At 34.7% G+C, this 13,545-nt stretch overlaps 1 protein-coding gene across 3 annotated transcripts in view; it reads right to left on the reverse strand.

The window, feature by feature from the left end:
- Positions 1–7,733: 7,733 nt before the first annotated feature.
- LOC114417402 (exocyst complex component SEC6-like) overlaps positions 7,734–13,545 on the reverse strand; it is a 30,696-nt gene continuing 24,884 nt past the window's right edge. For all 3 annotated transcript variants that reach the window (XM_028382590.1, XM_028382599.1, XM_028382608.1), the window contains 8 exons: positions 12,322–12,366; positions 10,896–10,974; positions 10,361–10,430; positions 9,440–9,527; positions 9,232–9,321; positions 8,990–9,106; positions 8,703–8,765; positions 7,734–8,290 (listed from right to left, as the gene is read on the reverse strand). In XM_028382590.1, coding sequence (XP_028238391.1) covers positions 8,159–8,290; positions 8,703–8,765; positions 8,990–9,106; positions 9,232–9,321; positions 9,440–9,527; positions 10,361–10,430; positions 10,896–10,974; positions 12,322–12,366 — 684 coding nt within the window. In that variant the 3' untranslated portion in view covers positions 7,734–8,158. The remainder of the gene's footprint in view (positions 8,291–8,702; positions 8,766–8,989; positions 9,107–9,231; positions 9,322–9,439; positions 9,528–10,360; positions 10,431–10,895; positions 10,975–12,321; positions 12,367–13,545) is intronic.

Consider the following 13,545-nt stretch of genomic DNA (forward strand, 5'->3'; position numbering starts at 1 on the left):
TTAATTTTAGTAAATTCATTAGTTTTAGTTGTGTTTTGTAGAGTTTTGGTGCACCAACAAGGAAGAAAGCATTGTTGAGGTGATGAAGAAGCACGCTTAGTGCACCAACCGAGCTTAGCACGCATGAGGTAGCTTAGAAGGCCACACGACAAGCATTTGGGGGCTACTGGGAGAAGATCAGAAGTTTGGAGCTCGCTCAGCTAATTGTTCCCACTACCACTACTTTGGGCTAAGCATGCATCTTGGGCTTAGCACACAACCACTTAAACTAGTGTTGTTTTTGTGTGCACAATTACCAAGATAAATGCACAAGCCTCTCTAAGACACCGTTTTTGAGCAAAAAGTTTAAAAAAGGGGGAATTTATTAGGGTTGGAGGTTCAAAGGTTCAACAACAAGACATTTTTGGGTGCTCTTGTGCTTCCTTATTCTCCATTTTCTCTTATTCTCCTTGTATTCCCATTCTTGTTTTAGGTATATCATGGATATAAGAGGCTAACTTTACCATTGTAGAGGGCTTGGATACCAAAACTATGTGATGTAACTATCTTTACTATCCATTTAATGTTATCTCATTATCATTTCCTCCTCTCTGTGGTTTGATCACCTATGTGTGTTGGACATTTTAGTGTAATTGATCTCTTTATTATGTTAAAATAAGAGTGCACGATTGTTTTAATGTAATAACGAGATGTTCGGTTTAGGCAAAGGTTGGAAGTTACATGGAAGTTACTAAAACTTCCATCAACGGTTGGAAGTTACATGGAAATTACTAAAACTTCCATTAACGGCAATTTTTAAAAATAAATAACTTCCATCAACCGCCAAAAACCACCTGTTCTTTGATTATAAATAATCATCCTGGTTCAGAAAGCATAACATGTGAAAAACTCACAAGACCAAAACAAAACTCTTGAATTATAATCTTCTGATTTTATCCGATTGAACAATTTTGGTTGAACCCCGAAATTTGATTCAATCTGAAAGTGTTTATACACGACTTCAGATTTATCAAGGATTATCTCGATTTTCAAAATTAACCAACAAAAGATTGAATCAAATCTTTCGAGATGACGAACGATAGTTCGAAGATGACAAGCAAGTTTGCAAAGTTGGACAAGTTTGAAGGGCAGGATTTCAGAAGATGGCAGAAGAAGATGCACTTTCTCTTGACAACATTGAATGTGGTGTATGTGCTGAGTACACCGATGCCGGTGTATATGGAAGGCGAAACTCTGGATCAAACAAGGAAGCGTTCGAAATGGGAGAACGACGATTACATTTGTCGTGGACACATTCTGAACGGTATGTCTGACTCTCTTTGATATTTATCAAAATGTTGAGTCTACTAAGGAATTATGGGACTCTCTTGAATCCAAGTATATGGCAGAAGATGCCTCAAGTAACAAATTCTTAGTTAGTAATTTCTTTAATTACAAAATGATTGATTCGAGGCCTGTTATGGAGCAATATAATGAACTGCTGCGGATTTTGGGTCAGTTTACTCAACATGATTTGAAAATGGATGAATCCATTGCAGTTTCATCTATAATTGATAAACTGCCTTCTTCTTGGAAAGACTTCAAGCATACCTTGAAACATAAGAAGGAAGAGTTGACTCTGGTTCAACTCGGTAGTCATTTCATGATTGAGGAGTCGCTGAGGGCTCAGGAAATTGACAAAGTCAATAATAAAACCGTAGCAGGTTCCTCTTCCGTTAATATGGTAGAGGAAAGTGGAACAGTTAAGCAAAATTACAATGCTAAAGGTAACAAACGAAAATTTCAAGGAAATAAGAACAAAGGTCCAAACAAACAGACAAAATTGTCATGTTGGAAGTGTGGGAAACCTGGTCATTTAAAGAGGGATTGCCGGGTGTTCAAAGGAAAGAACAAGGCTGGTCCAAGTGGGTCTAATGATCCTGAAAAGCAACAAGGTCAGATTGTAGTGAATAATTTTAATTCGAATACGAATTCAAATTATGTATCACTAATATCTGATGCATTCTATGTGCAGGATAATGACGTTGCTTGGTGGTTTGATTCGGGAGCAACAAGCCATGTGTGCAAAGATCGTCGTTGGTTCAAGGAATTTAGACCAATCGATGATGGCTCTATTGTGAAGATGGGCAATGTTGCAACTGAACCAATCCTAGGATTAGGTTGTGTGAATTTAGTTTTTACTTCCGGAAAAAGTTTGTATTTGGATAATGTCTTATTTGTACCTGGTATTCGTAAGAACTTATTGTCTGGTATGGTTTTAAATAATTGTGGTTTCAAGCAAGTACTTGAAAGTGACAAGTACATCTTGTCAAGACATGGTTCGTTTGTTGGATTTGGTTATCGTTGTAATGGAATGTTTAAATTAAACATTGATGTTCCTTTTGTTCATGAATCTGTTTGTATGGCCTCGTGTAGTTCTATAACTAATATGACAAAATCAGAAATTTGGCATGCTAGATTAGGACATGTTCATTACAAAAGATTAAAAGATATGTCAAAAACAAGTATGATTCCTCCTTTTGATATGAACATTGAAAAATGCAAAACTTGCATGTTGACCAAGATCACTAGGAAACCTTTTAAGGATGTTAAAAGTGAGACTAAAGTCTTAGACCTTATTCATAGTGATTTGTGTGATTTGCATGCTACTCCATCATTAGGTCATAAAAAATATCTTGTTACTTTTATTGATGATGCATCAAGGTATTGTTATGTATATTTATTAAATACAAAAGATGAAGCTCTTGATAAATTTAAAATTTATAAGAAAGAGGTAGAACTTCATCAAAATGGGCTAATCAAAACTCTTCGTACGGATAGGGGAGGTGAGTATTATGATCCGGTTTATTTTCAATCTACTGGAATAATACATCAAACTACAGCTCCCTATACACCACAACAGAATGGTGTAGCCGAAAGGAAGAATAGAACCTTGAAAGAAATGGTGAATTCCATGTTATCCTATTCGGGTTTAAGTGAAGGATTTTGGGGTGAGGCTATGTTGACAGCCTGTTACTTGTTGAACCGAATTCCTAACAAAAGGAATAAGGTTACCCCATATGAACTTTGGCACAAAAAGACACCAAATTTGAGTTATCTCAAAATTTGGGGATGTAGGGCTGTAGTCAGGCTTACAGAACCTAAAAGGAAAACCATAGGTGAAAGAGGTATAGATTGCATATTTATTGGATATGCTGAACATTCTAAAGTATATAGATTCTATGTGCTAGAATCTAATGATTCTGTTGCTGTGAACTCGGTTATAGAGTCACGGGATGCTATCTTTGATGAACAAAGGTTTACATCTATACCTAGGCCAAAGGACATGAATTCCATGTCGAAAGTCTCAGTTAATATTGAGGATATACCTTTAACTAGTACTGAAACTAGAAAGAGTACGAGAGTAAGAAAAGCTAAGTCATTTGGTGATGACTTTCAACTCTATTTGGTTGAAGGGTCAAGGAATGATATTGAATTTCAATATCAATATTGCCTTAATGTTGAGGAAGACCCAAAGACTTTTAGTGAAGCAATGGCTTCAAGGGATGCTGTATTCTGGAAAGAAGCAATCCAAAGTGAGATGGATTCCATCATGCAAAATAATACATGGAAATTGGTTGACTTACCTCCTGGATGTAAGCCATTAGGATGTAAGATGATCTTTAGGAGAAAGATGAAAGTGGATGGTACTGTTGACAAGTACAAAGCCAGATTGGTTATCCAAGGCTTTAGGCAAAAGGAGGGTATTGATTTTTTCGATACATATGCTCCTGTTGCTAGGATATCCACTATTAGACTGTTGTTAGCACTTGCTGCTATCCACAATCTGATGATTCACCAAATGGATGTGAAAACTGCATTCTTAAATGGTGAATTGGATGAAGAGATATACATGAAACAACTTGAAGGGTTTGTTATGCCAGGAAATGAAAATAAGGTGTGTAAACTGATGAAATCTCTTTATGGCTTGAAACAAGCGCCTAAGCAATGGCATCAAAAATTTGATGAGGTTGTGTTGTCTAGTGGTTTTGTTATAAACCAAGCAGATAAATGTCTATACAGCAAGTTTGATACTCATGGCAAAGGAGTTATCATTTGTCTGTATGTAGACGACATGTTGATCTTTGGTACCGACCAAGATCAAGTTGATGAAACTAAGACATTTTTGTCTTCTAAGTTTGATATGAAAGATATGGGGGAGGCGGATGTGATCTTAGGAATAAAGATCAAACGTGGAAACAATGGTATTTCCATCTCTCAATCACATTATATTGAGAAGATATTGGAGAAATTTAATTTTAAAGATTGTTCTCCGGTAAGTACTCCCATTGATCCTAACCTGAAGCTATTACCTAATAAAGGTGTAGCAGTGTCTCAACTTGAATACTCAAGGGCGATAGGATCACTCATGTATGCAATGATTAGTACTAGGCCTGATATAGCTTATGCTGTTGCTAAACTCAGTAGGTTTACAAGTAATCCTAGTTCTCATCATTGGCAAGCTATGAATAGAGTATTCAAGTACTTAAAGGGAACCATTGACTATGGTTTGACATATACTGGATTTCCTTCGGTTATTGAAGGTTACTCTGATGCAAGTTGGATAACCAATATGGAGGATTATTCATCCACAAGTGGTTGGGTATTCCTCCTTGGAGGAGGTGCTATCTCTTGGGCATCCAAGAAACAGACCTGCATTACAAATTCAACAATGGAATCTGAATTTGTAGCTTTAGCAGCAGCTGGTAAAGAAGCTGAGTGGCTAAGAAATCTAATCTATGAGATTCCATTGTGGCCCAAACCTATACCTCCCATGTCTATCAGGTGTGATAGTCAGGCAACTTTGGCTAAGGCATATAGTCAAGTGTATAATGGGAAGTCTAGACACTTGGGTGTTAGACACAACATGGTTCGGGAGTTAATCATGCATGGTGTGATATCAGTGGAGTTTGTGAGAACTCAGCATAATTTGGCCGATCATTTAACCAAAGGGTTAAGTAGAGATCTCGTAAAAAGGTCGGCTGTGGGATTAGGATTAAAGTCCATCTGAAATCTCTTATGTTAAGATACCCAATTCCCATCTAATATGACATTAGGTGCTGAATTCAATGTGGAAAGCTTAACATGTAGAGATTGGAACACATCATCGAAAGTATCCCAAAAGGAATGTGTTCGGTTCTGTAAGTTAAGGAGGTTGAAGTATAACTTCTCAATGGTTCTTTTGAAAAATTGCATTTACAGGTGCAAGAAAGAAAAGGACTACCTATATAAGCATGAAGTTTAGCCGCTTCAAGAAGCTGGGACTTGGCTTTGATATGCTTATGAAGGATAGGGACACAGGCTAGTAAAACTAGTGTCGAGCAAGAGTAATGTTATAAACTATTGTGCAGATTATCTTCATGTATTCATTATGAATAGAAAGGGTTCAATCCTTAGTGACACCCTGATATTCGAATATTTGAAACGTGTAATTTGCTAAGATGAAATTCAATCGTCACGATATTTCATCTATGCAGTAGTTTGTGGTATGTTATGACTTTGGTGATTTGATCGGTAATTACACTAAAATGGGGGAGGTTTGTTGGACATTTTAGTGTAATTGATCTCTTTATTATGTTAAAATAAGAGTGCACGCTTGTTTTAATGTAATAACGAGATGTTCGGTTTAGGCAAAGGTTGGAAGTTACATGGAAGTTACTAAAACTTCCATCAACGGTTGGAAGTTACATGGAAGTTACTAAAACTTCCATTAACGGCAATTTTTAAAAATAAATAACTTCCATCAACCGCCAAAAACCACCTGTTCTTTGATTATAAATAATCATCCTGGTTCAGAAAGCATAACATGTGAAAAACTCACAAGACCAAAACAAAACTCTTGAATTATAATCTTCTGATTTTATCCGATTGAACAATTTTGGTTGAACCCCGAAATTTGATTCAATCTGAAAGTGTTTATACACGACTTCAGATTTATCCAGGATTATCTCGATTTTCAAAATTAACCAACAATGTGCATGTATATTGTAGTGTAATTATCATTGAAAAATGTCTTTTCACTAAGAACTGAAGGGATGGAATAAGGTTGTCTAGCCTTTTATAAACCTTTGTTCTTAATCAAATCACCAAGTTTAACTTACTAAGGGATTTGGAGTAAAATCAAGTGATTTAGACTCTTTCACACGATGAATTATGGTTAGAGTAGATTAGTTAGTTAAGATAATAGATGGAATAACATTGACGGATGAAAAATCATTACTGTTACATCAAGAGTTCTTTTGGTGGGCCAAACACCAACATTCTCACCATATCTACACTTATCTTATCTTGCACCCAAAGTGTTTGTGTTTTTGTTCCTTTGAATGTTGCACTATTTTTATATCTTTGTTTAATCTTAGATTTGAAATCTCTATGTTATTTTTTAAATATCAATCAACTCCTTTCATTTAATTGCGTAGAACTTGATTTACATGAACTACTTAGCACAAGCAAAGTTCATGTGGGTATGACACTTGGTCTTATCGTTTATTACTACTTGCGCGATTTAGTTTAGTTGTCAATCGGCTAACAACTCCCTCATTTGTCACTGTTTGCACGAAGCGTACTGAGCAACGAGGACCTTTGCAATGACTTAGATCTAAGAGGTGACCGACAAAGTAGTGGCGATCGTGGATAAGCGCAACGTTTGCATCTCCATCAATGATTCTTGCTAAGTTGAGCTCATTGGCGCATGGATGAAGAAGGATTTTGTGCGTAACTGGTAGGGTACCAAAGCTCGTCAACATGTGATTGTGACTTCCCTTAATCCTCTCTGAGGCAGCTTCACAAGCATTTGGGTTTAGGGCTAGGGAGTGGGAAGGACAAATTTCAAAGAGAAGCTTTTAAAAAATGATTGACCGTTGTTGCATTTTAATTGGGTCACCTAATTTGTCAAAGATGGGGACGGGGAGCGTCGGAGTCTTCAGCATTTCTCTAAGTAATACATTATGTGCAACCAGCAAAAGGTACTAGTTCTCTGTGGTCTCCTCTAATACCTTATTAGATTTTACTGTTCACAAATGCAATATAATTGTGATCCCTTCTATGCTTATGTTATGGTTCTAAATTACAATCCACAACTTTACTTGTGATCACAATATTGTTGCAAAGCTGCATGCAACGGCATCAACACAAATACGATGTGAATTGCAATCACAATACTACAATGAATATAATAATTTAGATTTCAATCTTCTATTCTAACCGGCAAATGTCAATGATTAAATGGGTGTGACCAAATGAGGGATTAGAAGAGACTAAAACTTAAAATGAATGCAAATTTATATTCTTATAATAAAAGATGTTACAAAACACTAATTAATATATGTTACAAAATAATATATATATATATATATATATTAAAATAATTATATATTTTATCACTAATATTCTAACTCTCTAATATTTACATTATCACTGTTAGAGAGTGAAAAACATTAAACCTTTAATTAAAATTTTGTTAAGCAATTAGGACATTAACTTTAATAATCACTCTGTTTGATGATCATCTTTATAATTTTGTTTATGATTTGAGTTTGAACAAACTAATATTATGTTTGCTTGTTTTAATTAACTTATTTTTATTGAGTTATTATTATTAACATTTTACATAAATAAAGTACAAGTCACACGTGCAGGAATAGGTATATAAGTATGCAACAGGAATGAAAATTAAAATTGTTACTGTGCGAGTATGAAACCGATAAAGAGTAATATTTTTAGAAATGGGTATGGGGATGAGTATTATAAGATCCTATCTAGTGTCATTCCTAATTTAAAAAAAAAAACCCTAAATCGCACAGAACAAAAATATTCCCGGATTACATTCAGAACCTACGTGGTTTCCAACGTTAAGCAAACAAGATTAACTGTTTTAATTCTTTTGAATACAATCACCCAGAGAGGTAGGTAATCTTGAAAATGTCAACAGCACATTTGGTTCAAGGTAAAACTGAGAACGGGAGCTGAAATAAACTGAGGGTGTCATGAACTACGGACTTGTTTAAATGAATTTTACAAAACTTTTCTATTGACAGCAAAACATTTGGGAATTAGGCACAAGGAACAAATAATTTAACAGGCAAAACAAGCTATATGAATAACTGAATGGAATCGTACTTCAAGTGAGTTTACGCCAAAGCCCTCCCTTGGTTGCTGTTAGGCACTTCACCCGTCGAAAAACAAAACCTGCCTTTGGAGGTCTTCCATCGACAAGTGAATTCTCATATATCTCTTTGCACTCTTGAATGACCTTATTAACAAAAATAACATTTGTCAATTACAAAATCAATAATTTCTCCAGGCTCCATGAAATATGATTAATATGTAAAAGCCCTCTTAGATGTTGGGGTCAACCGGTTCCCCCCCACCCCAATGATGCCCATATAAATTGAGTCCAGTAAGTTGTGACAAAATTATACAACATCTTCCAAAAATAGATCCACTAGTAAAGTACAAACCATGTTAAATTGTTAATTTTTAGGTTGGGGAATATTTTCAATGAAGAAATTCCCATGCACTAAAAACAGAACAATTACAAACTCCTGCAGTCAAATTGATCATAAAAGAATAAACAAAACCAAATAAATGCTCTACTTATATTCTTATCTTCGAAGATATTTCTTGAATTCCGAGTTAAGCAAAAAACATTAAATTTCATTTACCTCCTTGGCATCCTTCCGAGGAATGCCCTCTCGTAGACCAACGAGTTTCTCTACAACTTCAGGCTACAGCACGAAAAAAAAAAAAAAAGAAAGAAAAATACATTACGGTAGAAATCTTCATGTGCATTGCAATTTGAATCATAAAAATCTTTTAAAAGTTAATTCCCTAAGCAAGGAATAGACAGTGATAACTTGAAACACACTGCAAAAAATGTTTCAACTGCTTCAAGAACTCGTACTAGCATTTGTGAATGCAAAATTTGAAATTAGATTTGGCATAATTTTACCGGGCAGTCAGGTTGATGTTCGAGTATATTTGTATAGATGAGTGTAAAGGTATCCAGGCTCTCTGCTGAAGCAAGCTCCCTCAAGTCGCTGAGTACACTCACTCTGTTTTCAACTTTCTAATCCAACACGAAGGAAATTAGAGTAAGAAACTTGGGCAGTGTGCAAGCATTAACATATCTGGAACTGGCACAATATTGATGTTAGAGAGCAACAGTAACAAAATGTCTAAAAGGAAACTTACAGAAACACTGATATGTTCCCTAAAAAAATCCATGATAACCTCCTCATCTAGCCTCATCCGTTCAATAGTTTCTTCCTTAATGTAATTTTTCTGCAATTAAAATATCAGTGAGACAATTAAGTCAAAAAAATACAAAGTTGTTAGAATAAAATAAGCACAATTTTAGTACATAAATAAAGGCCAGCAATTGTTTTATTCACATCAGAACCTGTGTTAAAAGACGATCAACATAAACAACCACTGTTTCTTCCAGGCAGGCTTCAACAAATCTCCTAAAAGATCGTTCTTCAATGTACCTTGAATATATGGATAGTTGAAACTTAGTTTTCCTCAACAAACTAAATATTTAACAATCAAACTTCAAATAAATGCAATAGAAGCCATTCACACCAGCAACTTCATAAACAAACTTCAGATGTTATACACAGACACGGCAAATTTTATAGTTAAACTGCTATGATTAATAAAAAATAAATCAAGTATCACCAACCATAAATAATTTAGAAGCCTTTGTTTTAGTACAAGGCTTGTCTACAAACATACAAATTCACATCTATCATGCACTTTGAAATAGAATATATTTAAATGTTACTTGTGATTGTGATTTTATTGTTATTTTTTCTTGTGTTATACACACACACATACACATTAGGGATGTCTACAACAAGAAGTCCTTTTTTAATTCTAAGTGAGAAGAGCAAAGCAGGAACATAACCTTAATTGGATAATCAAGATTAAAATTTACTTAAAGAATAAAGACTACATTATCACTTGAAATAGTTACATGACTTTGTTTTAATCTCAATCATTCATGTAAATCAAATGGTCTACACTTGAAATACTTACTTATATTACTCTCATTCTCATAAAAAATACACCCTCACTTGTGTGTGAGTGTGTGGTAGTGGTGGGGATTTTCCATCTCATGTTATGATCTAGTGTTTTTACACTTCTATCTCTCTTGTCTAATCCAAGGCAGGATCAATGATTTTGACAACCCTGTTAAACCTTAAAATACACCCTCAGTAGCAAAAATAAAAAACAGAGAAAGCTGGCAGAAGTAATATGGCATTAGCACATATGGAAAAATAAACAAAGTCAAATTAATGAGACAAGAAAATATACTCACATTTTTACATCACCAAAATAATCACCAAATGTTGCAACCAGGTACTCAGTAACCTGCCCCTCACTCCATTCTGATAAATGCAAAGAAAATGAAAACTCAACTTTTGAATTAAATATGGTGCAAAAGTATTTAATTGATTAGATACAAAGAAAACGTAGTAAATTTCTTGTTAATACAATGAAGTTTAGCTATTGTACAGGATAATGCTGGATGGATACAGTAGTACACATTAACCCAAAAAAGCAATTACTTAGCAGAAAGTATCAAGTACAAGAACTGTAAACCGGTATTATCACACAAGCTATAAACAACTAGCAATATAATGCAGACTATTATAATTTGAAGTTAAAGACAATGTGCATTTCCTATATAAGTAGATGGATTTATTGCAGAATATTATAGAGTTCAAAAATCAGGAATACTGCTAAGAGACAAACTCATCCATCTACAAATCTGACCAAAATACAAGCCCTAGTAAAAGTTACAAGCATAAACCAGCATAGACCCAGCTAGGGGATGGTAAAAATTATTTTACCTTTCTGGTATAGCTTCACCAGCAACTCCTGGACCCCAGGATCTTCAAATATCACACTGACAGTTTGATGCACAGCTTCCTATCATCAAGAAGAAAATTCAATGTATCAGAAGTCAAATCTCTTCCAAAGCAAGAGATATTCATCAAAATGGTGATTGCATTGAACATGTCTAATTTTAATATGAAAATATGTAGTGCAAACTAGCAGAAAAAATGAAATCTGACATGTAAAAATTATAAACAAAAAATACACATGCTAGTGAGTGAATGAATTGACATATGGGTGTGTAAATCTACCCTCGCATTAGGTTGGAGCTTTGTGAACAAGGTCACCCATTTTAAAGGGAAGCCTGGTGAAACAATAAGTTGTTGCCTTTTTTATCTAGAAGTCACGGGTTCTGTTGGAAAAACCACCTAAATTGTGGTCATCCTAGATAGATGGGTGTGTTGAAAGTCCCACATGACGGGTAGCTAGGGGCAAAAGGGGGACATGTTGAAGTCCCACATTGATTATAGATAGTGCCGAGATAGACTATATAAGTGGGAAGCAATCGTCTCCTTACAAGCCAGTTTTGTAAGCTTGAATTAAACTCAACCCACGTTTTGACAGGTTCAAATCCTAAAAACAAACTCTCCTCTTGCACATATAAGGATGTGTACATCTAGTCTACCAAAACCCCATTAATTGAGAGCCTCATGCATTGACTTGTCTTCTTTTATTAGGAAGGTTGGTCACATTGATTTTCCTTTTTTGTTTTGTTGGTTTTTTTCCTGTTTTGTTCTTTTGTTCAGGAGAAATCATCATCCTTGCTCTCTTTGTAATCCATTATCTTCTTAATTAATTTCATCTTTTATCAGATAATAATAATAATCAAAATAATAACAAAAAATATCTAAATTGTAGCCAGATGACAACAGATAGTTGGCCACAACATTTTACACAATACTTAACATACAGTGATTTACAACTTTATTTATAAAGAGTGTAATTACTAATTACAAGATACTAAAAATATTTAAACAAAATCCAGGAAGAAGAGATTATGGCATATATACGGAAGAAGCCAAATCTGTCATTCACAGCTCTTGATCATTTCTAAACAGCTAGACAAGTCCATCCATAATCAATTTGTATTTGACAGAAAATGCACCATAACAGGTTTCCATGCATAATCGTGTGATCTCATGATTTGTATCACATGGAAACACTTGAGATCATTAAAGCAAAAACTGTGAGGAAACTGATACATACAAATATGTTATAAAGATAATTTCAGGAAATTCCATCAAGAAGAAAAGCTTGTAGAAGTTAGAGAGGATGAATGCCAGTTAAAAGCATCAATACCTTGTTGAACAATTGCAGTAGAAAAACAACACACGCACACCAGAAAAGTATCAGAATAAAAGATTGTCCACCCTTTCATACCTTGGCTACCTCAAGAAAACCCTTACAGGTATCTTCGAAATTAACCTGTAGTGAAACAGAAACACAAATAAATAGAGTCAAGAAAATGATTGGCTAATTAATCATAATTTCTAATACCAGGCCCCCAAGTTAGCACATAGATCGATGCAGGAAGAAGTAACTGCAGCATGATGGTGCACTTAAATCATTAAGCAAATGAATTAGCTTTTGATCATCGATCAGTTGTTATATATTGCAATAGCAGTTTGGCTGGTTTTGAATGTGGATGAATATGCATCAGCAATTGATAGTCAAAATATTGCAATGGCCTGACTTTTCTTATTAGAGTTTAGTAGTTTTTGACATGCTTAACAGCTCAAGTGGAAGGATGCCTTTCACTCAGGGTGGTCAGAATACTCTTACACTAAGACCTGTTGTCTTCTGAAAAACTTCCTTTGGTATGTGTGTGCAAGCAGGGAAGAGAGAATTTTTTTTTTTTTTTATCAGCAAAAATACTAATATATTAGATATAAACAGCAGTACAGGAGGTACTGTACAAAATACACATCAACACCAGGGAAGAGAGAATTTTGTTAGCTAGGAGGCTGGAGTCTAGGAAAGTTCAGGGATCCAGAAGCATAGTTTTGGCAGCTAAATGATTACGTCGCTTTCCATTTGAGGTAACTTTATGGAACTAAGTAATTGAGATTACATATTTTTTAGAATAGAATGTGTAGGAAGTCAACCCAAAGTTTACTGTACTAATGTAAAAAAAAAAGTTTACTGTACTCATGTAAGTCCCTAAAAGTTTATTTCTAAGGGATCCTTATTTTTTACAACATTTCTTGGAACTTTGAGTTTTGGAAAACTAGTGAACTAAATAATCTTTCCATGATCTTACTAGATTCTACTCATCTCTCCAAACACAAATATTAAGGAGAACTAGCATTAGTAATTTCATAGTTTTGAAATCATGTTCTCTAATATGTCTTTGGATTCTACTGATGCATAAATGCACAATTATTATATGTTGATGAAGCCATTGCTTATATTTTGAATCTAATGCTGACTACAAAATACTGAATTAGGCAGCTATTAGCAGTGTTGGCAAATGGCAGCTATAGAGTTGCCATGACAGAATGGTGGCTCAGCTATAGAGCTTAGGCTCCATCTTTTCTTTCATTAATAATAATCTCTTGTTTATACTATTTTGTTCTATCAATTATTCAAATGGTTTCGAAAGGA

The sequence above is a fragment of the Glycine soja genome, chromosome 1, assembly GCF_004193775.1.
Source record: "Glycine soja cultivar W05 chromosome 1, ASM419377v2, whole genome shotgun sequence".
NCBI lineage: Eukaryota > Viridiplantae > Streptophyta > Magnoliopsida > Fabales > Fabaceae > Glycine > Glycine soja.